General features: G+C 36.3%; 2 protein-coding genes across 5 annotated transcripts in view; one reads left to right on the top strand and one right to left on the bottom strand.

The window, feature by feature from the left end:
• Ttc27 (tetratricopeptide repeat domain 27) overlaps positions 1-25,371 on the top strand; it is a 155,937-nt gene that overhangs the window by 22,179 nt on the left and 108,387 nt on the right. For all 4 annotated transcript variants that reach the window (XM_015479784.2, XM_015479785.2, XM_048804572.1 and 1 more), the window contains 4 exons: positions 6,414-6,578; positions 8,753-8,886; positions 15,051-15,163; positions 17,404-17,470. In XM_015479784.2, coding sequence (XP_015335270.1) covers positions 6,414-6,578; positions 8,753-8,886; positions 15,051-15,163; positions 17,404-17,470 — 479 coding nt within the window. The remainder of the gene's footprint in view (positions 1-6,413; positions 6,579-8,752; positions 8,887-15,050; positions 15,164-17,403; positions 17,471-25,371) is intronic.
• LOC107137367 (DNA damage-inducible transcript 3 protein-like) lies at positions 483-1,628 on the bottom strand. The gene has a single exon (XM_048804574.1). It carries the CDS (start codon positions 1,486-1,488, stop codon positions 982-984), a length of 507 nt encoding a protein of 168 aa, XP_048660531.1. The 5' UTR covers positions 1,489-1,628; the 3' UTR covers positions 483-981.

Genomic DNA, 25,371 nt, shown 5'->3' with positions numbered 1-25,371 from the left:
CAGCTGTACAATATTCCAGTGTGTGAATATTTTATAATTTTTTTCACCCAGTCCTCCATTGACAGGAGAGCTTTGGACTGCTTGTAATATTTTCCTGCCATGTTTAGTGAGGCAAACAGGACCCTTTGGTTCCTTTGAGTAGCAAAAGCTGCCTCATCTAATTTATACCTTTCCCTTTTCCTACTGCAAAGTTTTATTGGAAGGGCTAGTTCTACCCCATCCATTCACATCCAGTTTTCCTGCTACCTGAGTATGGTAGATCCCAGTGACTCTGGAAGCTAAGGCAGGAAGGTTGCAAATTTGAAGCCAACTTAGCAAGATCCTCTCTCAGATTAAAAAAATAAAAAGATCTGGGGATGTAGCTCAGTGGAAGAGCATCTCTGGGGTTAATCCTTAGTACTGAAAAAATAAAAAATAAAATAAAAAGTTTTTCTGGCTAAATGAGGTCAGGTCAGATTAAAAAACTTTGTTTTCAGAGCTTTTTGGATGTCATTACTGTTGATAAGGGTTTTGGACCTATAGGAGAATCAGATAAGCATCATCTTATATATGGATGACAGGTTAGTCTTCTTTTTTTTTAAATTTTTAAAATATTTATTATTTAGTTTTCGATGGACACAACATCTTTATTTTATTTGTGTGTGGTGCTGAAGATCGAGCCCAGAGCCCTGCGCATGCCAGGTGTGCGTGTTACCGCTTGAGCCACATCCCCAGCCCAACAGGATAGTCTTGATAGTGAGCTTACTTTGTACTTTTTTTTTTTTGGCTCATAGAAAGTCTTTAATGGATATGGATGGTTAATAAATAATGTATTATCTCTACATACGAGCTGAGACCCTTTCCTTTTGTCTCCCCCAATCCTTCACCCTACTGGACATGTGGTTGAGGGTTACATCATTGACACTGGTGTGAAGGTGGTCAGTGGCCCCTTCACAGTAAGGTAGGTAGTGGCCCCAGTTGGGGAGTGATGGTTCCAATTGTTCAGGCTTGGTGTAGATTAACCATTCGGTCAATTAGAGCACTGTGTGTGGCTTCTACTCCCTGAGTCAGGCGCTCTATTTCCTGCTTGAGCCGTTCACTTTCTTCAGTTAGCTGTGCCACTTTCCTTTCATTCTCTTGTTCTTTTTCCTTCATACGTTGCTTTCCGGCCCAAGCTGGCCACTGGCCACTCTGTTTCCATTTCCTAGTTTTTCCTTGGTCTTCCTCCTCTTCCACCTGAGCCAGGGAGCTCTGACTGGAGTCTGGAGAGCGAGGACTCTGGGAGATGCTTGTGACTTCTGCTGGTCCTGGCTCCTCAGCCAGCCAAGCCAGAGATGCAGGGTTAAGAGTGGTGAAGGTTTTTGATTCTTCCTCTTCATTTCTAGGGGGTGAGGTATAAGTCCCCCCATTTTCTTCTGAAGACAGAACCTCCTGCAGATCCTCATACCAGGCTTCCAGCTCCCAGCTGGACACCGTCCCGAAGGAGAAGGGCAATGACTCAGCTGCCATCTCTGCAGCTGGATCAGATTTTTCAGGTGTGGTGATGTATGAAGATACACTTCCTTCTGGAACACTTTCTCCTTAGGTTCTGGAACTGATTTTGGCTCTGTCACTGCCACCCGCTCATCTTCAACATGGTATGCTCTGTCTTACACCCAAGCTTCTGACTTACTTTGTACTTTGGATGTTAAAAAGAAGTGCCTCTGTGAACCATGAAGGCTAGTATCATTTGTCTGAAGGCCTGAAGGAAGGTCATTGTAGCTAGACCAAAGAGAGAACTGTGTGGGAGATAGAGGTCAGGGACTGTAGGACAGGATGGGGCGTGCTTGGGAATTTGTCTTTATCCTAACAGCAGTGAGAATTTGTTAATGGTTTTAGGTAAGGTGGCCTTGGTCAGTTTTATTGATGATTGTGCCGTAAACTTCAGTTGTTTCTGTTTCTTTTTTTTTTTTTTTTTTTAGCTTTCGGCGGACATACATCTTTGTTTGTATGTGGTGCTGAGGATCGAACCCGGGCCGCACGCATGCCAGGCGAGCGCGCTACCGCTTGAGCCACATCCCCAGCCCAGTTGTTTCTGTTTCTGTAGTAGTTACTCAATAACCATGTATTGATCAAAGAAATCATGTAATTCTTTGCTTAAGATCACACTTTTGTTAGTTTATTTGTACCAGATCTTATAGTGGGTGTCATTGTAACTCTAGTTGTAGTCTGATCAAGTTATCAGCTATCGTGTTTCCTCACTTTGTGAGTTTAGATACATTTTGGACTATTTTGCATACCTACTGTTGTTTCTGTATCTGTCTTTATGGAGAGCAGAACTATCTGAAAATAGTTCTTTGCTTTTGTTTATGCATGTCTAGATAATATTCATGAGATTCAGCTTCTTATGGGAATGTCAATTGGATAACTTGAATAATCATTGCTTTTGGTGAAACAATGATTTTTCTATCTTTTCATTGTTCTTTACTCTTCAGATTTTTGCATATATTCATCAGTAGATTAATTAATATTGGAAAATGTTTCCTCTGAATACTTGGGGGTTACTAAAGATTGAACCTAGGGGTGCTTTACTACTGAGCCATGTCCCCTGCCCTTGCCATTTTTTTACTTTGAGATAGGCTCTTGCTAAGTTGCCGAGGCTAGCCTTGAACTTGTGATGTTTCTGCCTTAGCCTTCTGAGAGGCTGGAATTATGGGTGTTGTAACACCATCCCTGGCTTCAACTTCTATTCTTAATCAGAAATTTCAAAAATAGATAAATGCCTCAACTCTTTCTTAAAATTTGTTTGTACAGTGACTCAGCTTTCTTACTTTCTAAACTTGAAAGATGGACAATCTTTTGAGGGTTGAAACTGCAAAGTTAGGTTGCTGTCTTTGGCTCTTTTCCTATCTGCCTGTGGGCAATGTTATTCTTTCTGCTTAGGGGAGGCAAAACTGAAAAGTTATGTTGTTTTTCTATACTATAAGTTACTTAAAGTGATGTAGCAGTTACTCCACAAGTTTATCATCTTGGTGATAAACTCTGTGGTTTTGTTTGCTTGAAGATGTTATTATTTGACCCTGCTTCTGGAAGCATTGGCTAAAAGTTCTAGGTAGCACCATGAAGATGATCATTGTTTTCTCTTGATTCCCTTTGTTGGTGTGCAGAAGTCAGTTATTGGCTAATTGTTTTCCCTTGTGAGTAGTACATCAGTTTCATTTTGTTATTCTGAAGATTTTGGATTTGTGATTCTTTCACTTGACTATGCTAGGACTAGGGATGGATTTCTCTTTATGTATGCTCAGCTTCCCAAGTGGCTGGAATTATAGACTTGTGCCGCTGTGCTCGGCTTAATTTTTTATTTCTGGTTGGTTATTAAACATTTCATGTACTATATCTTGTAATTTCAGATTCTGAAGGTTCTTAGGGGCTGTTTCTCTTTTGTTTCTGCTAACTTTCGGGTTGTCAGTACTTTATTTTTTAGGTTCTATGGCTTTTTTTTTGGTTTTCTTTTTCTTTTTTTGTTTTTCTTTTCTATGAGCTAATGTTTTTTGGAAAGTAATTCTTTTTTTTTTAGAGAGAGAGAGAGAAGTTTTTTAATGTTTATTTTTTAGTTTTCAGTGGACACAACATCTTTATTTTATTTTTATGTGGTGCTGAGGATCGAACCCAGCGCCCCGCGCATGCCAGGCGAGCGTGCTACCGCTTGAGCCACATCCCCAGCCCCTGGGTAATTCTTTGAATCCTGATTGAAGTTGCATTGTTTCAGAAGAGGTTTGGCCTTCGTTTCTGCCACTTTTCTGGGAACCTGTATGCTTAGCTTGAGAAATCATGGATTATGTAGATACCCGAATTTGGCCTACAGATTTTCGTGACAGCTGGGTTATTATTTTGGTTCTTAGGATGACTCTTTTTTTTTTTTACTATTATTTTAGTTGTTGATGGGCTTTTATTTTATTCATTTATATTCGGTGTTGAGAATCAAACCCAGTGTCCCACACATGCTGGGCAAGCGCTCTACCACTGAGCCCCAGCCACAGCCACAGCCCTTAGGATGAGTCTTTTTCCCTTCACACAGTGCTGCTTGCCGTCTGTCCTCTTTGTGTGGCAGCCTTATCTCTATTTTAACTGTACACTGAAAGTATAATTCTCTGGTTTTCAGCCTTAGGAGTAGAGCTCCTGGACTGCTTACTTTGGGCGGGTCCACCCCTCATCCCTCATCTTTGAGGCTCCTTGTAGCTGTAGAATGGAACCCTAAGGTCCCTAGGGTTTGGCAAATGGCTTCAGGGGAAAAAATGGTTGCACTGCATACTCACTTCCTAAGGTTGTATTTTTATTTAGTTTTTGTTCACTGAAGAATACTTACTTTAAGGGCTGGGTATATAACTCAGTGGTAGAGTGTTTGCCTAGCATGTACTAGGTCCTGGTTTGAGTCACAGTAATGGGAAAAACAAATTACGTATTTTGTAATGACCATTTAAATGAAAGTATATAGAAAACTTAAATTTAGCTTTTTAAGTGTTTTTATTAAAGGCAGTATTTTGTTAAAGTATTTTATTAAAGGCAGTATTTTAGGAGGCAGTTGACTCTACTGCTGGAATCTGCAGATTAAGCTACTTCTTTTTTTTAATATTTATTTCTTTTAGTTGTACATAGTACCTTTGTTTTATTTATTTATTTATTTTTATGTGGTGCTGAGGATCGAACCCAGGGCCTCGCATGTGCTAAGTGAGTGCTCTACCGCTGAGCCACAACACCAGCTCCTAAGCTACTTCTTAAAGTAGACAAAATAAGAAAAAAAAAATGAGGATCTATTTCCCTACTTTATTTAATCTGACAATAGTTGACTCCTGAATACATGTGCAGAGAAAGCATAGGAGTACAGGGTCACAGCCAGTTGTACTGATGATATATACATACATATGTGGATAGGTTGGTAGGAATTTATGTAGGTATGTAGGAGGGAAGGTAGATACATAAGACCAAATTTATGCATTTATGTGACTTATTTTCTGTGTTATTAAGACAGTTGAATTTGATAGTCTTCCCTAGACCTGTGTAATTTAAATGCAGATATGGCCTTTTTGTGATATTTGAAAGAGGATTTTTAAAAACCTTGGCTTACCTTCACATCCCTTGATTTTTTGTATCCAGAACCTGTTGTAGGAGATTGCTTTATTGTTATAGACAATGAAACAATCAAGATTGTTTCACTTTCTAGTTGTGCTAAGGTCATAGAACATTATTTTATTTATTACAGTAATGTCTGGATCCTCAGAAATAATGAGCAGAACAAGTTATGAAAATTAAGAGAAAGCAGCCCTCGAGAGAAGCATTGGGTATTATTAGGTTCAGCTTTTTTGTAAGTTGACTTGCATGGATGAAATCTACTGAGGGGTTTTCACGGTGAGAAGTTCATGTTTGAATGCCTGTGTGTCTTTTGAGGTGAGACAAGTATATCTTGACTTGTTTTCAGAGACCAGAGATTCTATTTTAAGGGACTGGGAGGAAATAGAAAAACACTGTCTTTGTTTTTCCGGCCCATTTTAATTTTAGTTTATGGTAGGACAAAGGGGTATCTCTTTCTTTGCTATAAGTGTTTTGCTGTAGCCAAATGGCTCATTGATGAAGTACACCAGGCTTTTGCAGCATCACTTCTACACTTCTATCCTCCTTCCAACTCCCTGAAGTACTTTTTCTATTCCTTCATTGTGCATTCATTCTTGTAGACTGCTTGGTGAAATGCTGACTATTCTAGTACTATAAACAATGTGAAGGATGGCTTCTCAGGGATATTGTAGTAGGGAATTCTGGTTTTGGGAATCAGTTGAATGAGTTGTTCTGTTAGACTTCTTTGTAACCTGGTGTGTGGTGTTGTACTATCTCCTTTGTTAATTTTGACAGTCATTTTATTTCAGATGCTTACATTAGAAGTTGTTATCTCCCATTTTTTCATCTCAGGTGTTTAGAGAAATAGGTCAGAATTTGACAGTGAAGACAATATTGATTCATTCTCTATTCTATACTTGTAATTGTCTTAGATGTATATGGATGTATATATGATTCCTCTTTTCTTTTAAGGGAAAAAATTTTTAGGTATACTAAGCTAACCTCCCCTTCATGAGATTTTCTATGTTCTTTATAGATTCATTCAGTACTCTGAATGAGTACCTCCTTCTTTGCCATATTTTCGTAGCATGATTAGGAGAAGCATTCTAAGCTAAAGACCAAGGTTATGATCAGTTCTCCTAGGACTTATAGAATAAAAGAAGCAATGTGTATAATGTTCTTAGCTGCTAAGTCCTCCAAGAATGCTAGCTCTTATTATTTTTATGTTGCTTTCTTTGCACATTTAAAATTCTTCAAGAGCAGAAGCTATATAATATATTCTTTAATATTGTAGGCTCAACATTTTATTTATTCTACTTTTCAATATTTCACCTTTTGTCTTGCAGTGATGAAACTAGACAATCTGTTTGTAGGTGATTCGGGTCAATATTTGGCTATTCAATTCCATCTGGAATGTGCATATATATTTTTATATTATTATGAGTATAAAAAAGCAAAAGATCAGTTCAATATTGCTAAAGATATCGGCAAGTTGCATATTGATTTGACAGGTAAGACTTTACCTTTTGTGAATAATTGATTTTATTTTTATAATAAAACCAGTGTATACATTGTCAGTTTTGCTGTATGCTGTATTTGATTTTCTATAGCTTGTTCTTTCCCTACAAAAATAGATTTTAAAGATTTTATTTAAAAATTTATATTTTTAGGACAAATTTATTTTCTTTATGCCCAGAGATTCCATTTATTGTTCTAATCTAGTTAGACACCTGTTAGTAATAGATAGCAGCCAGGCAGCTCACAAATGAACTTTGACCACTTGGTTCTGAGTGTGGGCCTCCAAAGGCCTCTCCTGACTCCCAAGTTCAGTTTGGCCTTTCTGCATTGCCCTTTCTTGTAAGTGCCAACTGTTCTGCTTGTTTTGTACTCCATTTTGTATTACTCAAGTGTGTGTGTGCAGCCCAGGGCATTCTACCACTGAGCTACATCCTCTGTTTTTGTTTTTTTTTAAATGGGGATTGAACCCAAAGGTTCCTTACTCCTGGGTTGTATCCCTAATTCTTTTTATTTTTTTTTTATTTTGAGACAGGGTCTTGCTGCTTGCTTGGTACCTTGGTAAGTCTCTGAGGTTGGCCTTGAACCTGAGAGCCTTTTGCCTCAGGCTTCTCAGTCACTGGGATTACAGGCATGTAATCTCATTTTGTATTCCTTATGAGAAGATGTGTTTTCAGTGTCTTAGACCATTGTATGGCATGTAATAGGCATTCAATAAGTACAAGTTGAATTAATGAGTGAATTATAGAATTTCTCCTAAAACCTGTTTCTTCTGAATGCCAAATAAGAAACATTGCTTTCTTTTTTTAATTACTGTATCCCTAATCTATGACAATATGATTGGCATTCAGTATTGAATAAATTAATTAAAGTCAGAAATCATCAATCAGTCACCTCATTTATATTGTTGAACCTTGATTGAGCATCCCAGGATGTGATTGCCTGTGCATTTATTGAAATGATTGAAATGATTGAACCTGTTTGTACTCCCTAGGCTAGGAACAAAGTCTAAGGCTCAGTCTTAACCAGAAAATTTGGTGTTTCTAATTGAGCTAGTGTATCCTTTAGAAATGAGTTAAATATGACTTTGTGGGCTGGTCTGGGATCTTAGCCACCTTTTACATTATTTGTGTGGGAAAGGTTATTTCATATCCAGCTTATAGCTTTTGGAACAATGCCATGTATAAGTTGGAATCTTGTCTGTATTTGAAAATATAGTTATAAATAATGTAACTTGTGAGGTTAGTTTTCAATTGTTTTTAAATATTTTGGTCTTAAGGAGGCTTTCTGGGGATTATACTAAGAGGTTAATGATGTTGTACTCTTTATGTTCAGCTTTAACTATTGGTATATTTATGAGCTAGTTTTTCATATGTTCTTTTTCCAAATTGGGGTGAAGAGCTTATATAAATGTGGTGTTCACAAATACAAAATGAGAATCAGTCTTTTATTTTTTTCCCACTTAGCTATAATCTTATTATAAAACAGAAACCTGTGTTAAAGCATTTTGGTGATGATTTTTGGCATAATATGTTTAAAAGGTTGATATATAACTTAGAGCCAGACTCTTTACAGGATAAAAGCCAGACTTCTTAGATTGGTCTTTGTAATCAAGGGTCTTTGTAATGTAATATTTTCCAGAGAATGGATCTTGGAATTTTTGCTTCTCTTAAAGTGGTCTGAAACAGCTCTGCAGCACATTATTTCAGAGACATTAAAAGAAATTTTTGGCCTATGTAAAGCCAGATAGAGTACTAGACTGGGAGATTTAGAATCCAAAGATTCTAACTTTAAATTCTAGCTCTGATATGGAGAAGTCCTGTGATCCTAAACAAGTGAATATACCTGAAAACCTTCTTTTCATCTGTTCTTAGAGATAATAATAGTTCCTCTACCTACAATACTTAATGAATTACTCATTTTTGAGGAGGGAAGTAGTTTGATGTAGAAATGAGTGTGGGGAATCTAGTGGCAGAAATCCTGAGTCTGAGTCCTGGCACTGTAGCTGATCTACTGTATAATTTGATGTCATTTTACATCAGTGAGCCTCAGGTTTCTGTGATGTGACATGGAGAGAATACCTTGTAAAGTCTAAAGCACTCTGAAAACATTATTCTTCAGGATTGCACTGTGATAAATTCGTAGATACAATTTCATTTTATTATTTTAGGTGCTTTGGGAAAAAGGACACGATTCCAGGAAAATTATGTGGCACAACTGATTCTAGATGTAAGAAGGGAAGAGGATGTCCTTTCAAATTATGAGTTCAGTCCATCACCCACTCCTCAGGAACACTTAACCAAGGTAAGTTGGATTTTAAGTTATTAAATTCAATTAACATCTAAGTCTAATAGTTCCAATAGATGAGTACCATGGAAACACTGAATGGGTGGGATTAGATTTCATTTTGTCCTTTCTACAGCCTTTTCAAGGTAGTTGGGAAGATCCTATGTTGGAGCTTTTATTTTTTCACCCTTAAGTAGAGATAAATTTAAGTAGAGATAAATTTTTGTTTGATTTTTATTCTCTTTGTAGCCCATATTTTGCTTCTCTTTCTTCCAGAGCCAGCATGCAAATTTACCTTGAGTACAGTGAACACTAAAATTCTATTCTGTGCTGAAAATAATGCCAAAGGGAGAGGTTAGGGATGAGTGAGAAAAGTGGCAGCAGTCATTAATCCCAGGGAAGGCCTCTGAAGAGCTCATGTGCCTTCTGGGCTTGTTCCAAGTACACTGCTTGGTTGTGTGCTAACTTCAGTGGGTATAGCTACTGATTCTAAGAAGAGAATGAATGAAGGAAGGGAGAACTGTGGGAACTCAGGAATCAAATTACACAGGGTACACTCTTCTACCTGAAAGATGTAGAGCCATGACTGAGCGAGTATGTGTACTGCTGTTTGTCGATGCTCAAAAGTAAAGGAGCTGTACTCATACCTACTTCCATCCATTATTTCTTCCTTAAATGTATAGGATCCTCTTCAGGCCCTCCCCCGAGCTTAGGTTAGCTGTAGTAAGCCTGACTTTTAGGTCACAGAGTAGCACCTTTGAAAGGAGATGTAATTCTTAAATCTAAGCATCTTAATCAGTAATACCTTATTGTTTGTTGGTTTTTTCATTCTGTTCTCCTATTGAGAATTGTTTCCTGTGGTGATAAACAGGATATGATGACTATAATAAGGAATGTATGAACTATAGTGTATAAGTTAATACAGAATTTATTTAATATTTTTATATTTGAAATAAAATACATTCAGATAATCTTGTTATCTTGTTAATTACAAGTTAAAGGTGGAAAGTATAAGTTGAGTGATGTAGGTATGGTGAAAACATTTATTCCAATGAATGGAAGATAGGATTGTTTGTTAATTAGTTATATATTTCCTGATAACTCTATTTGATTATAAAAACTGTGTATTTAATAACTATTCTTCTTCAAGGAACAAAATGAAGCATTACTATACCAAATATAGTGAATCCAAAATATGTCCTAATTAGAAATTTATAGTGTGAAAATATGTATCTTAAAATTAGGAATATGAAGTAATTTCATTACCAGGAGGAACACAATATTTTCCCTTTGGGGTTTCCTAGATTTGTAGTCTGTCATTAATGAAAAATTAATAAAAGACTAAAGCTACTGGATATCAGGGTTCAATAAGCCAACAGTGATATGCAATCCTACTATACAAATCAAAAGACACAATCTCTGTTCTTCAGTAGTTCACCTGTGGGATGGAGAAGAAGGGAGAATAAATTAGAAGTGTGAATTCACAAAAAAATAGAAATACACGTATGCTGCCACAGAGAAGAAATACACATTAAATGCTGAATATGGTATGTCCCACATACTGGTAGTAGATTATGTGCTGATTTCTTGATTCAATAGAATGTTTCAAGGATTGAGTGGGAGTAGGGTAGAACAATAGTTAAATATGGGGGACCTGTAGAACAGATAAGTTGGTACTGTAGCGGACTCATTTTAATTTCAGAAGAGCTAATGAGGAACATAGAGACTCTTCAATGAAGATTGAAACTATTTTGATCATTTCTTTGTATCTGGCAAATATATGATCCCTATTGCTAATATTGATAGGCTCAGGTCTTGTGTGATGGAGGCAAAGAGACTGGGTTCCTCACAGGAAGGGGCTGGTGAGCCCCTGGGAAGGTTACTATATTATTTCCTCATTTGTTTTTCCCACTTTACATTTTGTTAAAGTATCAGTTTAGATATATAAGATACTCTATGAATGTATTATTAAACACTGGGTACAGATAAAGAGTTGATACAATATTGTAAAGATATAAAAAGGTAAGAGTTGTGGGGTACTCTAGAAATTCACTGGCTGGAATGCAGCCATTAGCCACATGTGACAATTGAATACTTGGAGGTTTGCTGGTCCAAACTGAGATGTGCTGTAAAATATCTATCAGAGAGCAGACTGTATGAAAAAAGAATGTATAGTATATAATTAATAATTTTATATTGGTCATATTACATGGATGGTATGTTTTATGTATTAGGTTATCTTTTTTTTTTTAACATTTTATGTATGATGATCAGAAAATTTCAAATTACATGTTACTCCATTAAAAAATTCTGAAAGGCCTCAGGTGAAATGAATGGCCACCAGCAGAGTGTGCTGTACACCTGCCAGCCTTGCCTTTAAGGCTGCTGCTCTTCAGGGAGGAACTTTTTCATTAGGGACTGAGGAGTGGCCCCAAGTTTTGTGTTTTTCCAGGTCCTCTTAAAGCCTTATAGATCAAAGTGAGATCTCCAGTGAGGGTGAGTCCGAGGGTGGGCAGGGATAGGTGCTTCTTTGGCCTGTGATTCAGGGAGTTGAATTGCTTACCTTTTCCCCATTTCTAAAGCTTGATTTCTTAGCCACAGATAAATTTCTAGCCTTCTGAAACTGGGAGTTTCTGCCTACCTCCCTTTGGCTCCCAAAGTCTTCCTTGTTTTAGCTTTATATGTGTTGAAATAGAAAAAAATTAAATCAGTGTATTGAAATACTTTATATAAAATACACCTATTTTAAATATAGTTTGGTGAGTTTTGAAGAACACATAGGACCATGAAGTCCTTGCCATAATGAAAATGCAGATTCATTTTCATTACCCCAGAAGTCCCCTCACACTGCTTTGTAGTCACTTTCTCTCCCACTGATCTATTTTTTTTGTCACAGATTTGCTGCTTCTAAATTTTCACATCAATATAATCATGTAGTTGGCTTCTATCCTTTTTCTTTTTTATTCTTTAATTCTTTTTTCCCCTGTACTGGGGATTGAACCCAAAGGTGTTTCACCACTGAGCTGTAGCCCTATCCCTTTTTATTTTGTGACAGGGCCTTGGCAGGTTGCTTAGGGTCTCACCAAATTATTGAGGCTGGCCTCACACTTGGATCCTCCAGCCTCTGAGTCCTGGGATTAAAGGTGTGAGCCACTATACTCGGCTGTATCTGGCTTCTTTCATTTAGCATAATGTTTTTGAGATTTATCCATGTCATAATAACAATAGTTAGATCCCACTTATTGCTCAGTAGTTTTCATTGTATGGGTAACTGCCTTTATTTTTTTAGCTGTTGATGGACACCAGAGTTGTTTCTAGTAGCTATTATGAGTACAGCAGTTTGGAACATTTGTGTGTAGTCTTTGAACAAGTGTTTAGTTCTCTTGGGTAAATACTAGGAATAGAAGGGATGGGTTGTGTGGTAAGTGTATTTTTAACTTTGTGAGAGATTACTAATTTCTTTTCCAAAGTAGTTGTCCAGTTTTACTTTCTGCCCATCAGTGCTGGAGAGCACCATTAGGTCTCCCTGCTTGCTTGTAGTTGGTGGTGTCAGTCCTGAATGTTTGCCATTCTGATGAGTTAGTTTGTAGTGTTATCTCATTGTGGTTTTACTGGTTTTGGGTGATTTTTTAAAGAATCACTTTTATAGAGGTGTATCTTACAGAAAAGTTGACCCATTTTAATTATACACTTCAATATTTGGCAAAGAAATGTATATGCTTACTATACAGATAAGATAATCCCATTGCTCTAAAGAGTTCTGCAGTGCACCATTGTAGTCAGCCCCTCATTTCTCTGGCCCTGAACAACCATTGTTTTGCTCTCTGTGACTACAGATAGTTTACCTTTTCTGGAATTTCATATGAACATAATCAGACAGTATGTACCCTTGTATCTGGCCTCTTTTTCAGCATGTTTTGGGGATTTACCTGTATGATTGCATGTGTCAGTAGTTCCTATTGCTGAATAAAATTCTGTTGGTTGAATGTAGGATAATTTAAAAAATCTATCTGTTGACAGACATTTGGGCTGTTTTCAATTTTGGATGATTACAAATAAAACTGCTGTGAATATTTATGTGCAGATCTTTGCATAAACATATGTTTTCATTTCTCTTGAGTAATTACTTAGTAGAATTGGTACCTCAAATGGTAAATCTATAAGAAACTGACAAAGTCTTTTCTGTGGTGTATCATTTTGTATTTCTGTCAGCAATGTGTGAAAGTTCTAATTGTTCCAGGTCCTTGTCTACATTTACTATGTTAATTAAAATTAACATGCATTAAAAGTTAATTAAAATTAACTTTTTAATTTAGCCATTCTAATATTTATGTATTACTAGCTTATTCTGATTTAATCAGTATTTCTTTTTTTAAAAAATTTTTTAGATGTTGATGGATCTTTATTTTATTCATTTATTTATGTGTGGTGCTGAGAATTGAACCCAGTGCCTCTCACGTGCTAGGCAAGCACTCTTACCACAGAGCCACAACTCCAGCCCTTAATCAGTATTTCTTTGTTGACTACTATAGTCAAGAATTGTGTGTGTGTGTGTGTGTGTGTGTGTATACACTTACTCGTTATTTATATAACATCTTTTCTGAACTACCTATGTAAATTTTTTGTCCAGTTTTTAATCAGGTGATTTTTCTTCCTCATTGAGTTCCAAGAGTTCTCCCTATTCTGAGTATAAGTACCTTTGCAGATATGTGTTTTATCACTACATTCTTTGAGTCTCAAGCTTGGCTTTTCATTTTCTTAATATTATTTTCAAAGATTAGAAGTTTTTAATTTGATCAAGTCTATTTTATAGAGTTTTTCTATAATTGTTTATGTTTTTCTTACATGTCTTAGTTAAGGACGACTGTCTACCCCAAGACTTTTAAGATTTCCTCTTATGATTTCTTCTAGAAGTTTTTGTTTTCCCCTGTTTTAGCTTCTATATTAAGGTCTGTGATCAATTTTGACTTATGTGATATGAGATAAAGATGGAGGGTCATTTTTTTCAAAATGGATATCCAGTTGTTCCAAAATCATTTACTGAAAAGATTTTACCTATTGAATTACCTAGGTATCTGTATTGAAAATCAACTGAGTATATATACATGGGTCTAAAATTTCAGACTGCATTCTCTTCCATTCATTTATATGTCTATCTTTATGTCAGGACCACACTGTCTTGACTTTAGAGTAACTCCTGAAATCAAATACTCTCTTGCAGAGGCTGGGGTGGTGGCTTAGCGGTAGAGCGCTCGCCTAGCACGTGCGAGGCCCTGGGTTTGATCCTCAGCACCACATAAAAATAAATGAATAAAATAAAGGTGTAAAAAAAATACTCTCTTGCAGGTGCTAGGCAAATGCTTTACTACTGAGCCACATCCCAGGCTTTATTCTTTTTAAAATTGTTTTGACTAATCTAGGACTCTTCCATTTCTATATAAATTTTAGAGTCAGTTTGTCAGTTTGATATTTCTGTCATTAATGTCCTATTATTTGTAACACAGGTCACAGCTGATCACACTATACTGTTGAGAAATGGAGTTAGGGAGTTGATGTTTTATGTTAGAAATTAGAGGCAGAGAGAAAAACCAGGTTTTGAATCCTGATGCTGCCACATACTTTGTGACCTTGGATCAGCTTCTTAAAGTCTCTTGATTCTTTGTTTTCTTATCTATACATGGGAGAAGAAATACATATTGTTTATAATTCTTGTGAGGATGAATAAGCAAATGTTTGTAAAATGACCAGCAGAGGGGTTTTTGTATAGTAGGCTCAGTCAAGGATACCTGCTGTTCACTGTTGTTTTCTTTTTTGAGAGTGGAGTCTCTCTCACTGCATCACCCAATCTGGTCTCTAGTACATGGACTCAAGTGATCCTCCTGCCTCAGCCTCCCTAGTGGTCGACAGAATAGGTGTGCATCATTGTACCCAGCTATTCCCAATTATTGTTATTGTTAGTGCATTCTTAGGGTGTAGATGATACATCTTCCTTTCTACAAGGTAAATTATTCCCAAATATGTATTTTATAAGAAACATTCTACTGACCATATGTAGACATTATGTAGTCGTTAACAAAAATGAAAGTTAACTTTATCCCTCCTAGTCATCTGTGACATACCATCTTGTTAAGTGAATAAAATTTTACTTTTTGGAATAAATATTTTCTTTCGTATTCCACCAGAATCTTGAGCTCAATGATGACACTGTTTTGAATGAGATAAAGTTAGCAGACTGTGAGAAGTTTCAGATCCCTGACTTATGTGCTGAAGAGCTTGCTATTATCCTTGGAGTCTGGTAAGTTGATGACTGGTTTGGTTACCTCACATGTTTATTTTCATGGATTTGGGAAAATTTTTATTCAAGAAGGTCATAAGATTTTTGGATAAATAGGGTATTTGATAAGTGCTTATGAAGATAGGAAATTCTTGGGCAGCCAATTAAAGAATTAAGAGATTAGGAATCTCCTGTTAGTTGTATACTCATTCTTTTCTTTCCTTTATATGTAGAATTTGGGTAAAATTAATTTTTAATATTATAGAACCTTATACGTAATGGAAGTAGTTTTTTTTAAAAAAATATTTTGAAATAAACTTGAAAAAAAGTTGCAATGGAAGGGCAGTGCAAAGAACTTTTGAGAACAAGTCCTTGAAAAAATTTAGTGTTTTTCCAACAAATACTAATGTTTTTGTACATAGCCACAATACTGCTTTCAAAATATGAAAGTTAAACCAAGTGCCATGGTGTATGCCTATAAACCTAGCAACTCAGGAGGCCGAGGCAGGAGGATCACAAGTTCAAGGCCAGCCTCAGCAACTAGTGAAACCTTAACTCAAAAAAAAAAAAAAAGACTGGTGATGTGACTCAGTGGTAAAGCACCTATGGATTTAGTGCTCAGTATCAAAAGAATAAAACAAAACAAAAACAACTGAAAGTTACTATTTATACTTTCTAATCATTTAATTTTCAGACCTCATTCTGTTTTTGCCTTTGTCTTGATAATCTCCTTTAGAACAAATGATCTAGTCTAGACTGTACATATTCCTTTTAGTTGTCATGTCTCTTTAGTTTTTGTCAGTCTGCAATAGTTCCTCATATTTGCTTGACTTTTATGATTTTGACACTTGAAATTTATAAGCCAGTTATTTTGAATTTCCCTTAATTTGAGTTTGTCTGATTTTTAAAAATGATTAGATTCATCTTATACATTATTAGCAGAGATCAGAGATGTAAAACATTGTGGTTCTCCTTGCATCCTAGGAGCTGGGATATAATTTTTATTTGTCCTGCTCCTGGTAGTTTTCACTTTGATCACATGATTAAAGTGGTGCTTACAGCGTGGCACAGGCCTATAATCCCACTGACTCTGGAGGCTGAGGCAGGAGGATTGCAAGTTCAAAACCAGTCTTAGCAATTTAGCAAGGTTCTAAGCAGCTTAGTAAAACCCTGTCTCTAAATAAATAAAAAGGACTGGGGATTAATAAATAGGGCTGGGAGATGGCTCAGTAATTAAGTGCCCCCCAGTACCAAAAAAGAAAAGAAAGTGGTGCTTGCTGTGTTTCTTTTACATGAAGTTATTCCTTTTTTATTGGTACCAGGCACTTAACCACTGAGCCACCTTCCCAACCTTTTAAAATATTTTTATATTTTATATATGTATGTGTGTATATGTATATGTATATGTATATGTATATATACATCATATGTTTATATATACATATTTAATCTCATGTTTTGTAGGCCTGTAAGTCAGCTGCTTCATTTTTTTTTACTTTTATTTTTTCTAAAGAGAGAGAGAGAGAGAGAGAGAGAGAATTTTAATATTTATTTTTTAGTTCTCGGCTGACACAACATCTTTGTTTGTATGTGGTGCTGAGGATCGAACCTGGGCCGCACGCATGCCAGGCGAGCGCGCTACTGCTTGAGCCACATCCCCAGCCCTGTTTATTTTTCAGTTTTATAAATGGTGATATTTTGACAGGTAGTTCTGTGCAGTGTCCTTTTTTTTTCTTACTGTGTTTTTATTTTTATTCATGTCATTATCTGTAGCTTCAGTTTAATTTGAAGTGTAGTGTCCCTTTGGATGGATAAATCATAACTTGGCATTTTCCTTTTGGACATTTGGATTGTTTCCATATTTTTCTTTTTACATACAATACTACTATGGATATTTATGTATGTCATTTCCTGGACCACCCATTCATTATTTCTCTGGGCTTTCTATCTAGTATGGAATTGTTGAGTTGAGAATATGTGAATGTCATTTTATAAGATAGTGCCAAATTGCTTCCCAATATGCTTCTACTAATTATATTTTTATTAACAGGGTTTTAGAATTCATATTGTTTTCCATCTTTGACAACTGCTTAATTTTTACTTATCTAGTGTTATAATAATATTTTTTGTGCCTAAATTTAGTAAATAGGAATGTGTGTTCAAATAAATAAAACATAGCTATTCATTTTGCTTTTAAAACTTTCATTTCTTTATCTGCAACATGCAATTTAGAATTTATATACTTTTTTTTTAATTCAAAGCACAAATTTTCAAAAGAATAACCCAGTGCATAAGCTAACTGAAGAGGAGCTGCTGGCATTTACATCAGTGAGTAATGTCCTTTTCCTTTCCATTTTGTTCATTTTCCTTGTAAATTGTTTTGCCTCTGGTATGCTATTGCCTTAGATTGGTTGTTTTGAAATGGTGCCACCTAAGGGGAAGAAATCCATATCATTTTAGTTTCCAAGCTACATTTCTTGCTGCTGACTTAAGCATAACCATTTTTCTTTGTACTTGCTTATATTTGAAGGCTGGGACCAAATATTTCTTGTTCATTTTTTAATCCCAGGGCCTGTTCCATTATCTTGCATATAAAAGATTTTTCAATAAATATCTGTTGAACATATTTATGAAGTAGCAAGCACAGGACAGCTCATGCCTATGACTGAGGGCAATGGATGCCTGCATGGGTGAGGTTGAGCAAGAGAGCTCAGTGCAGGGGGAGGAGAGAATGGGTTGTAGAGACCAGGGAAGGAGGGGATGTCAAAAGATGGGGTGCTCCTCAGCATTCAGCAGCTGGAATGGTCAAGAGAGAAATGCAGACAGACAAGAGGCTGTGGATTTGCAGGAGACTCTCGCTTACCTGTAGCACGGATAGTCATCTCAGTAGAGAGAATTAGGGAGGGAATGAACTATAAGAAAATAAAGCTGATAAACACCATAGTTGAAGAAGATTGGCAGTGAAAAGGGAAGATGGGGTAGTGGATATTTGAGGATTCATGATCAAAGAAGAATTCAAGAGAAATATGTCACAGAGAAAGGGGTCAATCAGTATCTTTTTTTGGCTTTACAGATTTTAAAAAGGATGCCTATCCCTGTGTCTTTTCTTGTGTGTGTGTGTGTGTGGTACTGGGGATTAAATGCAGGGCCCCATGCCAGAGGATACATATTCTTTAACAAGAGAAGATATGATAAATGAAGAATGATATATTTTCTTTAGTGATACAAGTTGGTAAGATGTGTCACTTTTTCAAAAGTATTTTTAAAATTCATAGTAATCAAGTTAGAATTCTGATATTTTCATTGTTATTTTTCAGATAAGGTAAACGAAAGGACTTTTATCTAGAAGAAAGAAAAGCTAGCTTGTTTTGTACTGTAATACAAAGTTTTCAAATCACTGTTTCCTACATACCCTCTTGGGACTGGTTAGATGTTAGCTGTGTGTGTCCTCTGGGTGCCCACTTTTTTCCCCCAGTTCATTATTAGAAATCTTGGATATGTATCATTATATCATGTGTGTTTTAGGTAACTATGTAGAAATGCCCTTATTTTATTCATTATGTGTGGTATAAGGAATTTGGCAAGTCAAGTGGTGAAATTGTTTTAAAAACATATAAAAAACTTTTGTACCTTCCATTTACTTGTTAAGCTAATGTCTGTTAAATAGTTGATATATACAGGCATTGTGATGATCTTTGGAGTCGCAGCACTTAACAGTCTTCCCTTCCAGAGTTTACATCAATTTACATTCTTTCTCTCTCTCTCTCTTTTCTTTTAATCTTTGAGTTGTTGATGGTCCTTTATTTTGTTCATTTATTTATATATGGTGCTGAGAATCGAACTCAGTGCCTCACACATGCTAGGCAAGCGCTCTACCACTGAGCCACAACCCCAGCTCATCAATTTACATTCTTGTGGAGAAAGTACACAGTAGACAAAGAGAGAAATAGATCTTTAATACAAATGCTAAGGAGAAATATAAAGCAAGGTAAGGGACTAAGAGCGGGATGCATGTGATTTTTCTAGACAAGGTGGTCTTGGAAACATCTTACTTGGAAGGTGACATTGAACACAAATCTGTCTGAAGTGGGGCACAGGGGAAGCATACAGAGGGTGTGTGGTGGCCATGAACTGAGTCATAATAGGCAAGTATAGGGCTGAAGGAAGACACATGTCTAGGTTACAAATGGCCTGATGCTTGGGTTTCTTTTGATGGCTGAGGTAGATGGGGATGTGGCATGTAACAGGAAATGTTCCTGCTGGTGTTCCTTAGGGAGGGTGAAGTAGTAACATCCTCTTGGGATTGGTCACATAAGAAGTTCTTTGTGGTGTGTGTATTTTCTGCCCCTGAAAAGACCTGCTTTTTCAGCACTTTTTGTGAATGAGAGTATTTCTCTTTCCTTTCTTTAAATCTTTTTCTTTCTTTAACCTATTCTTATTCCTCTGTTTTGTGAGGTACTCCTGAAGTAATTAAGTCTGGTGACTTTCAATCTTGGGTAACTTACTGCTCTTTGCGTATAGTGAAGGTCATAAATTAAGTTGTTTGAGATGGTCATAAATTAAGTTTTTTGAGACAGAGTCTCACGTTGTTGCCCAGGCAGGTCTTAAACTCCTGGCTTTATGCTGCATAATTTTTCTGCTCTCTGTTCTCCAGCCCTCCTCCCAGTCAGAACTGATCTGACCTCTTTTGGGGGAAAGTTTTTGCATTACAGAGACTCACAGTGTCAAGCCTAACTCTTCTAAAGAGATGAGTTTGTTAATACCAAGTAAATCTTTCTGAGAAGCAGGACCAGAAACTTAGATGTAAAAAGGGCTTTTTAGGTACCTCCTGGATACTTTGGGGTCTACACTGTTCTCCTTCTGTTTTTCTGCCCTAAAAGAACCAAACTACTCCAGAAAAACCCAAACTGCCTTTATTATCTCTTCCTTTTATCTGTCAGTTCTCCCTCTTACCTGTTCTTTGTGCATGGTACTGAAATAGATAGATGATAATTTAGACTTAAGCGCCTCCTGGTTTTAATGAAGGAAAAAACTTTATTTATATAGCTGACCTCCATATTCATAAGTTCTGCATGCATAGATACAACCTATCATGGATTAAAAATATTTGAAAAAACAATTTTGTCTATAGTGAACATATATAGACTTTTTTTTCCTTGTCACTACTCCCTAAACAATACAGTGTAACAACTATTTACATAGCACTTACATTGTATTAAGTAATTTCAGTGCATGGGAATATATGTAGGTTATATGCAAATACTGTGCCATTTTATGTAAGGGACTTGAGCAACTTTGGATTTTGGTATTTTAAGGGAACCTTGGAACCAGTCCCCCATCAATACCACCAGACGGTTGTATCATACGGCTCAAAGAGTTTTTGAGAAAAGAGGAACCACTTTTACATGCTTTCTTACTTCTATACTCTTGAACTTTTATCTGTGCCTCTTTTTTGGCAAGGGTTGTGTTTTGGCATATTTTATAATAAATGGGGTATATGCCTTTCCATTACCAGACTCCCAACTTTAGTGACTGAGCTCTTCTTTTCTGGGTCTTTTACATGGCCTGGTAGAGTGCTTCAATGTTTTACTCCTAGTTATTGCTCAAAAAACATATGCAGAAAAAGAGAGTGAAAGTAATATGCTGTAACCTTTCAATAGTGTTGATTTCTCTTCTGCAACTGCATTGCTCTGCTTAGTTCCATCATTCAGGTGGCACTACATGATAAGGATTGCTATTTGTATCACTTTCCTCTTCTGTAAAATGAAGGAAGGGGTGATGTGCCCCTCCTCCAAACAAAAATTTGTTTTGAGGATCCAGTTGTGCAGTGTAAGGAAAAGTACTCTGGAGAAGGTCTTGCAGCGTTCAGTGATGAGCCTGGCTGTCTGCGTCCTGGTTTCTGGGAGAGCATTCCTGTTTTCTTGCAGCCTCAGTGAGTGAGACGTGTGTGGAATTAGCTAAGGGAAGGGAAGAGAAAAGAACTGGGAGAACAGGAGTATTCTTTCTTACTATCGCTTTGCCCTGGCAGTAACATGGTGACTTGGGACTGGGGTTTGTGAACTACTGGGGCCTTCTTGTTGATAGAAAAAAGCAAGTACAACAGAATTGTAATATTCTTGCCATTGGAGGGACACGTCCCATGGGTATTTGGCATTTGGTAAATACTTATTGAATAAACAAATGATGGCTTATTGGTCCTGAAGTTTGTTCAGTTTTAGTGAACTGTCCAAAAGTTGACTAAACTAATAGTGACTCTCTTTTTGGAAATATTTTTGCCAGTATTTTCATGTTGTTTCAGCATATTGAAAATATGTGAGCTCTGTTGGGAAATGTTTTAATTCAGTAAAGTCAGAAGCTTGTCCTGAGAGGAATAGCTTTCCTTGTATAAGTTGTCATTTTGTGGTGCTATTCCTGAGAAATTACATCTACACATTTCAGGAAAACTGACTGAGTCATAGTAAAAATAACCCATATTGTTTTAGAGAACCATTCATGTTGTATCAGCTTGATAATTTAAAGTGAACTGTGAGATCTATGTTATTTCCTTTCAGATGAGCCAAGTCAGTGACTTTCACTGATGTTTTTAATTTCCTTTCATTGTTGAAAATGGGAACAATTTAGGTAATTCATACAGGTGTTTTAGTTTTCATTGGCAAAATTTCTGTTTAAGTGTGAATTGATACTGGCAGCTTGCCTCTCACTGTCTGCCAGAAGCTCCAACGAATCTATAAGTGGAAGAAGGAAAGAGTCTTTTGGAACTTTCACATTATTTGATGTATTTTCTCTTTCTGCCATTGATCCCATCCTTTCCCCCTCCCCTTCTTTTCCCTCCCCCTCCCCTCCTTCCCTTCCCTTGCTCTTTCCCCTTCCCTTCCCTTTCCTTCTTTTTCGCCTTTCCCTTTCCCCCTTTTCCTTACCTTTTCCCCCTTTTCCTTACCTTTTCTTTCTTTTTTGAGACAGTCTCACGTTGTTGCCCAGGCAGGTCTTAAACTCCTGCAGTCAGTCAGTCCTCCCGCCTCAGCCTCCCAGGTGCTGGGATACAGGCATGCACCACCATTTCTAGCTCTGCTATTGATTTTAAAGTTATTTAATGTATACTTATCTCTGAATGTAAAATAGTTAGCTAACTGTTTTTTAAAAATATTTTTTTAGTTGTTAATGGACCTTTATTTATTTTATTTATTTGTGTACAGTGCTGACAATCAAACCCAGTGTCCCACACATGCCAGGCAAGCACTCTACCACTGAGCTACAACCCCAGGTCTAGCTAACCATTTTTACAGATTAAAATGAGCATCTTTTTTCCCCTAGGAAATACTCATTTTAAAATTTTGGTTTCTTTAGGATAGGCAGTGTAACTTTGTGAGCTGGCACTGTTAATTCTGATAGTGTGTGTTACTTGGGTCACGTACTTCAGAGGAACCTCACAGCGCCTAGGAGCAAGCACAGCAAGACCTGAGCAACATAAAAAAACCATGGCTGTGCCTGGCAGAGTCAACCTGGTGAAGCGACAACATGAAGAAAGGCCTCAGTAAAAAACAGAAAAATGCCAGCTTAAGTGAGGGAAGAGCTTCACGCTGAGTGATCCCTTGCTCTGTCCTCTTTTCTAGTTGTGTCTGAGTCAGAACTGACCTGAGGACTGATCTTTTTTCCCTCCACAGTTAACTGCATCTTAAAGTTAATGCTTATGTACAAATTTCATGTTGGAATGACTGTTATTGCATTCAGTTCCTATTGTGAATAAGGACAAAACTGGATAAAATATATGAAATAGCAGTGTAGAATAAGACAAATGAGTCATGACTAAGTAGTGTTTATCTCAGGAATACAAAATTGGTTTAATGTGAAATAGTACATTTCACTTTATTAGTATGCTAAAGAAGAAAAACCAAATAATTTATCTAAAATCAAATGGTATATCTAAATTCAACTACATGAATGATGATATTAAGTGTTAATGGATAAACACTCCAAATAATGGGGAAAAAAGACAGTTCTGTGCTCCCTAGGAAAAATGTATTATAAACATAAAAAGACTCATGCTGAAAATAATTGGATGGAAAATAACCCATAAAAACAGCAAGTATAAAAAGACTGGATTTCAACATTAATATCAGATGAAATGGATTTTGTTTCAAATCATGTTTCTAGAGACAAAGAGGACTATTTCATAATAAAGGAAGATTTAACAGGAAAGCAGAATGATCACAGTGTGCCATGTGCCTAATAATAACTGTATATACATGAAACAGGAATTAACAGAATTAGAGTGAGAAATAGGTAATGTCACAATCATAGTTGATGCTTTTAACAATTCTCTAATCTCCCTGATGGGATAAATAACAAAAACAGATATATAAGTAATTTGGACAACAGTATTAACCACCTTGACCTAACTGTTGTTTATAAAACATTATACTCAGAATACATGGTCTTTTCAGGTGCACATGATGTGTTCAGCAAGACCATTGCTGAAACATGAAACACATCTCAATGAATAAGTAAATAAAAATGACACTATGTGGAGTATTATCTCTTTCTACAATGGAATTAAATGGTATAAATAGCTAGTAGAGATCCAAGAACCCTCAAATATTTGGTCCAAGCAGTTAAACAATTTACTTTGTCCATGGGTCAAAAAGCAAATGTATGTGTAAGTCAGTCATCAACCTAAATCATTGACCCCAATGTTACAAAATTTTTCTCCTATGTTTTTCTTGGTAAAATTTACCCCACTACATTGGGATAGTTTGCAACTTTTAGCTAAGACACTAAGTATATGATCCATAAAAGGGAAAAAGTGATAAATTGGACTTCATTAAAGTTACAACCTTCTGTTCTTTGAAAGACAACATTAAGAAAACGAAAAGACAAGCCAGATACTGGAAGAAAAAAATCACAGTTTATGTACTTCACAAAGGTCTTACTTCCAGAATAAATACCTCATCTAACTCAGTAATAAAGGGTGAACCAACCAATTAAAAATGTATGAAGGATTTGAATAGGTAAAGATACAGTTGACTGGTGTTCTGCATCCATGGATTCAACCAACCTAAAATAAAAAGTAATTGGAAAAAATTTGCACATGTACTGAACATATACAGACTTTTTTCTTATTATTTCCTAAACAATACAGCTTGATATTTATATTATGTTACATTTACATAACATTTATATTGTTTTAGAATTATAAATAATTTAGACATGACTTCAAGTATACAAGAGGGTGTGCATAGGTCATGTGCCAGGACTACATCATTTTATATAAAGCACTTGAGCATCAGTGGATTTTGGTATCCAAGGGGATCCTAAAACCAATCCCCCAAGGGTACTGAGGGATAACTGTATATTAAAGACCATTGAAAGCATCAAAGATATATGATATTATTAATCATTTGGAAAATACAAATTAAAGGCACAAGAAAATACCACTGTATACCCTTAAAAAATATCATGCAGAGAGTTTGGAACTCTCCTACTTTGCTGGTAGAAATGTAAAATGGTACACCCACTTTGGAATACAGTTTGGCATTTTCTCATGAGGTTAATCATCAAGTGCATCACTGGATATTTGCCCACAAGAAATCAAAGTATATGTTCCTATTAAGACTTACACACAAAGAAGGGAAGGAGGCTCTCATGATTGTCAACAGAAACAGCAAACAACTAATGAAAGGACACATTGTTCAGAATATAGAATAGGTTACGTGCGGAGTGTTTAAAGAAATAAGGGTTTCATCACAAAAATAGCCAAACAGCTTATTAGTTGTTATACATTTACGATTTGAATAACGTAGGAATAATTTGAAATTAAAAAGTAGAATTTAAAAAATTTAATCCATGTTTACTTAGCCACATCAGAGTGACTTAGTGTACTTATCAAGAAGTTTTGCGGGCTGGGGATGTGGCTCAAGCGGTAGCGCGCTCGCCTGGCATGCGCGCGGCCCGGGTTCGATCCTCAGCACCACAAACAAACAAAGATGTTATGTCCGCTGAAAACTAGAAAATAAACATTAAAAAAAAATTAAAAAAAAAAAAAAAAAAGAAGTTTTGCATCACAGTGTCCTAGAATTTCCACTCTTAGAAGTATGCATGAGTAAAACTTTTGGGTCTTCATCAGTAGACGTATATAAGAGTGTTTAACAATAGCACAATATGTGATGGCAGAAAAATGTTTGTTGACAGGAGGATGAATAAATCAATTATGACTTTTTTTTTTTTTTTTTTTT

The sequence above is a fragment of the Marmota marmota genome, unplaced genomic scaffold, assembly GCF_001458135.2.
Source record: "Marmota marmota marmota unplaced genomic scaffold, marMar, whole genome shotgun sequence".
NCBI lineage: Eukaryota > Metazoa > Chordata > Mammalia > Rodentia > Sciuridae > Marmota > Marmota marmota.
Note: the sequence above shows the minus strand (reverse complement) of the source record. Positions and strands in the feature narration are given on the sequence as shown.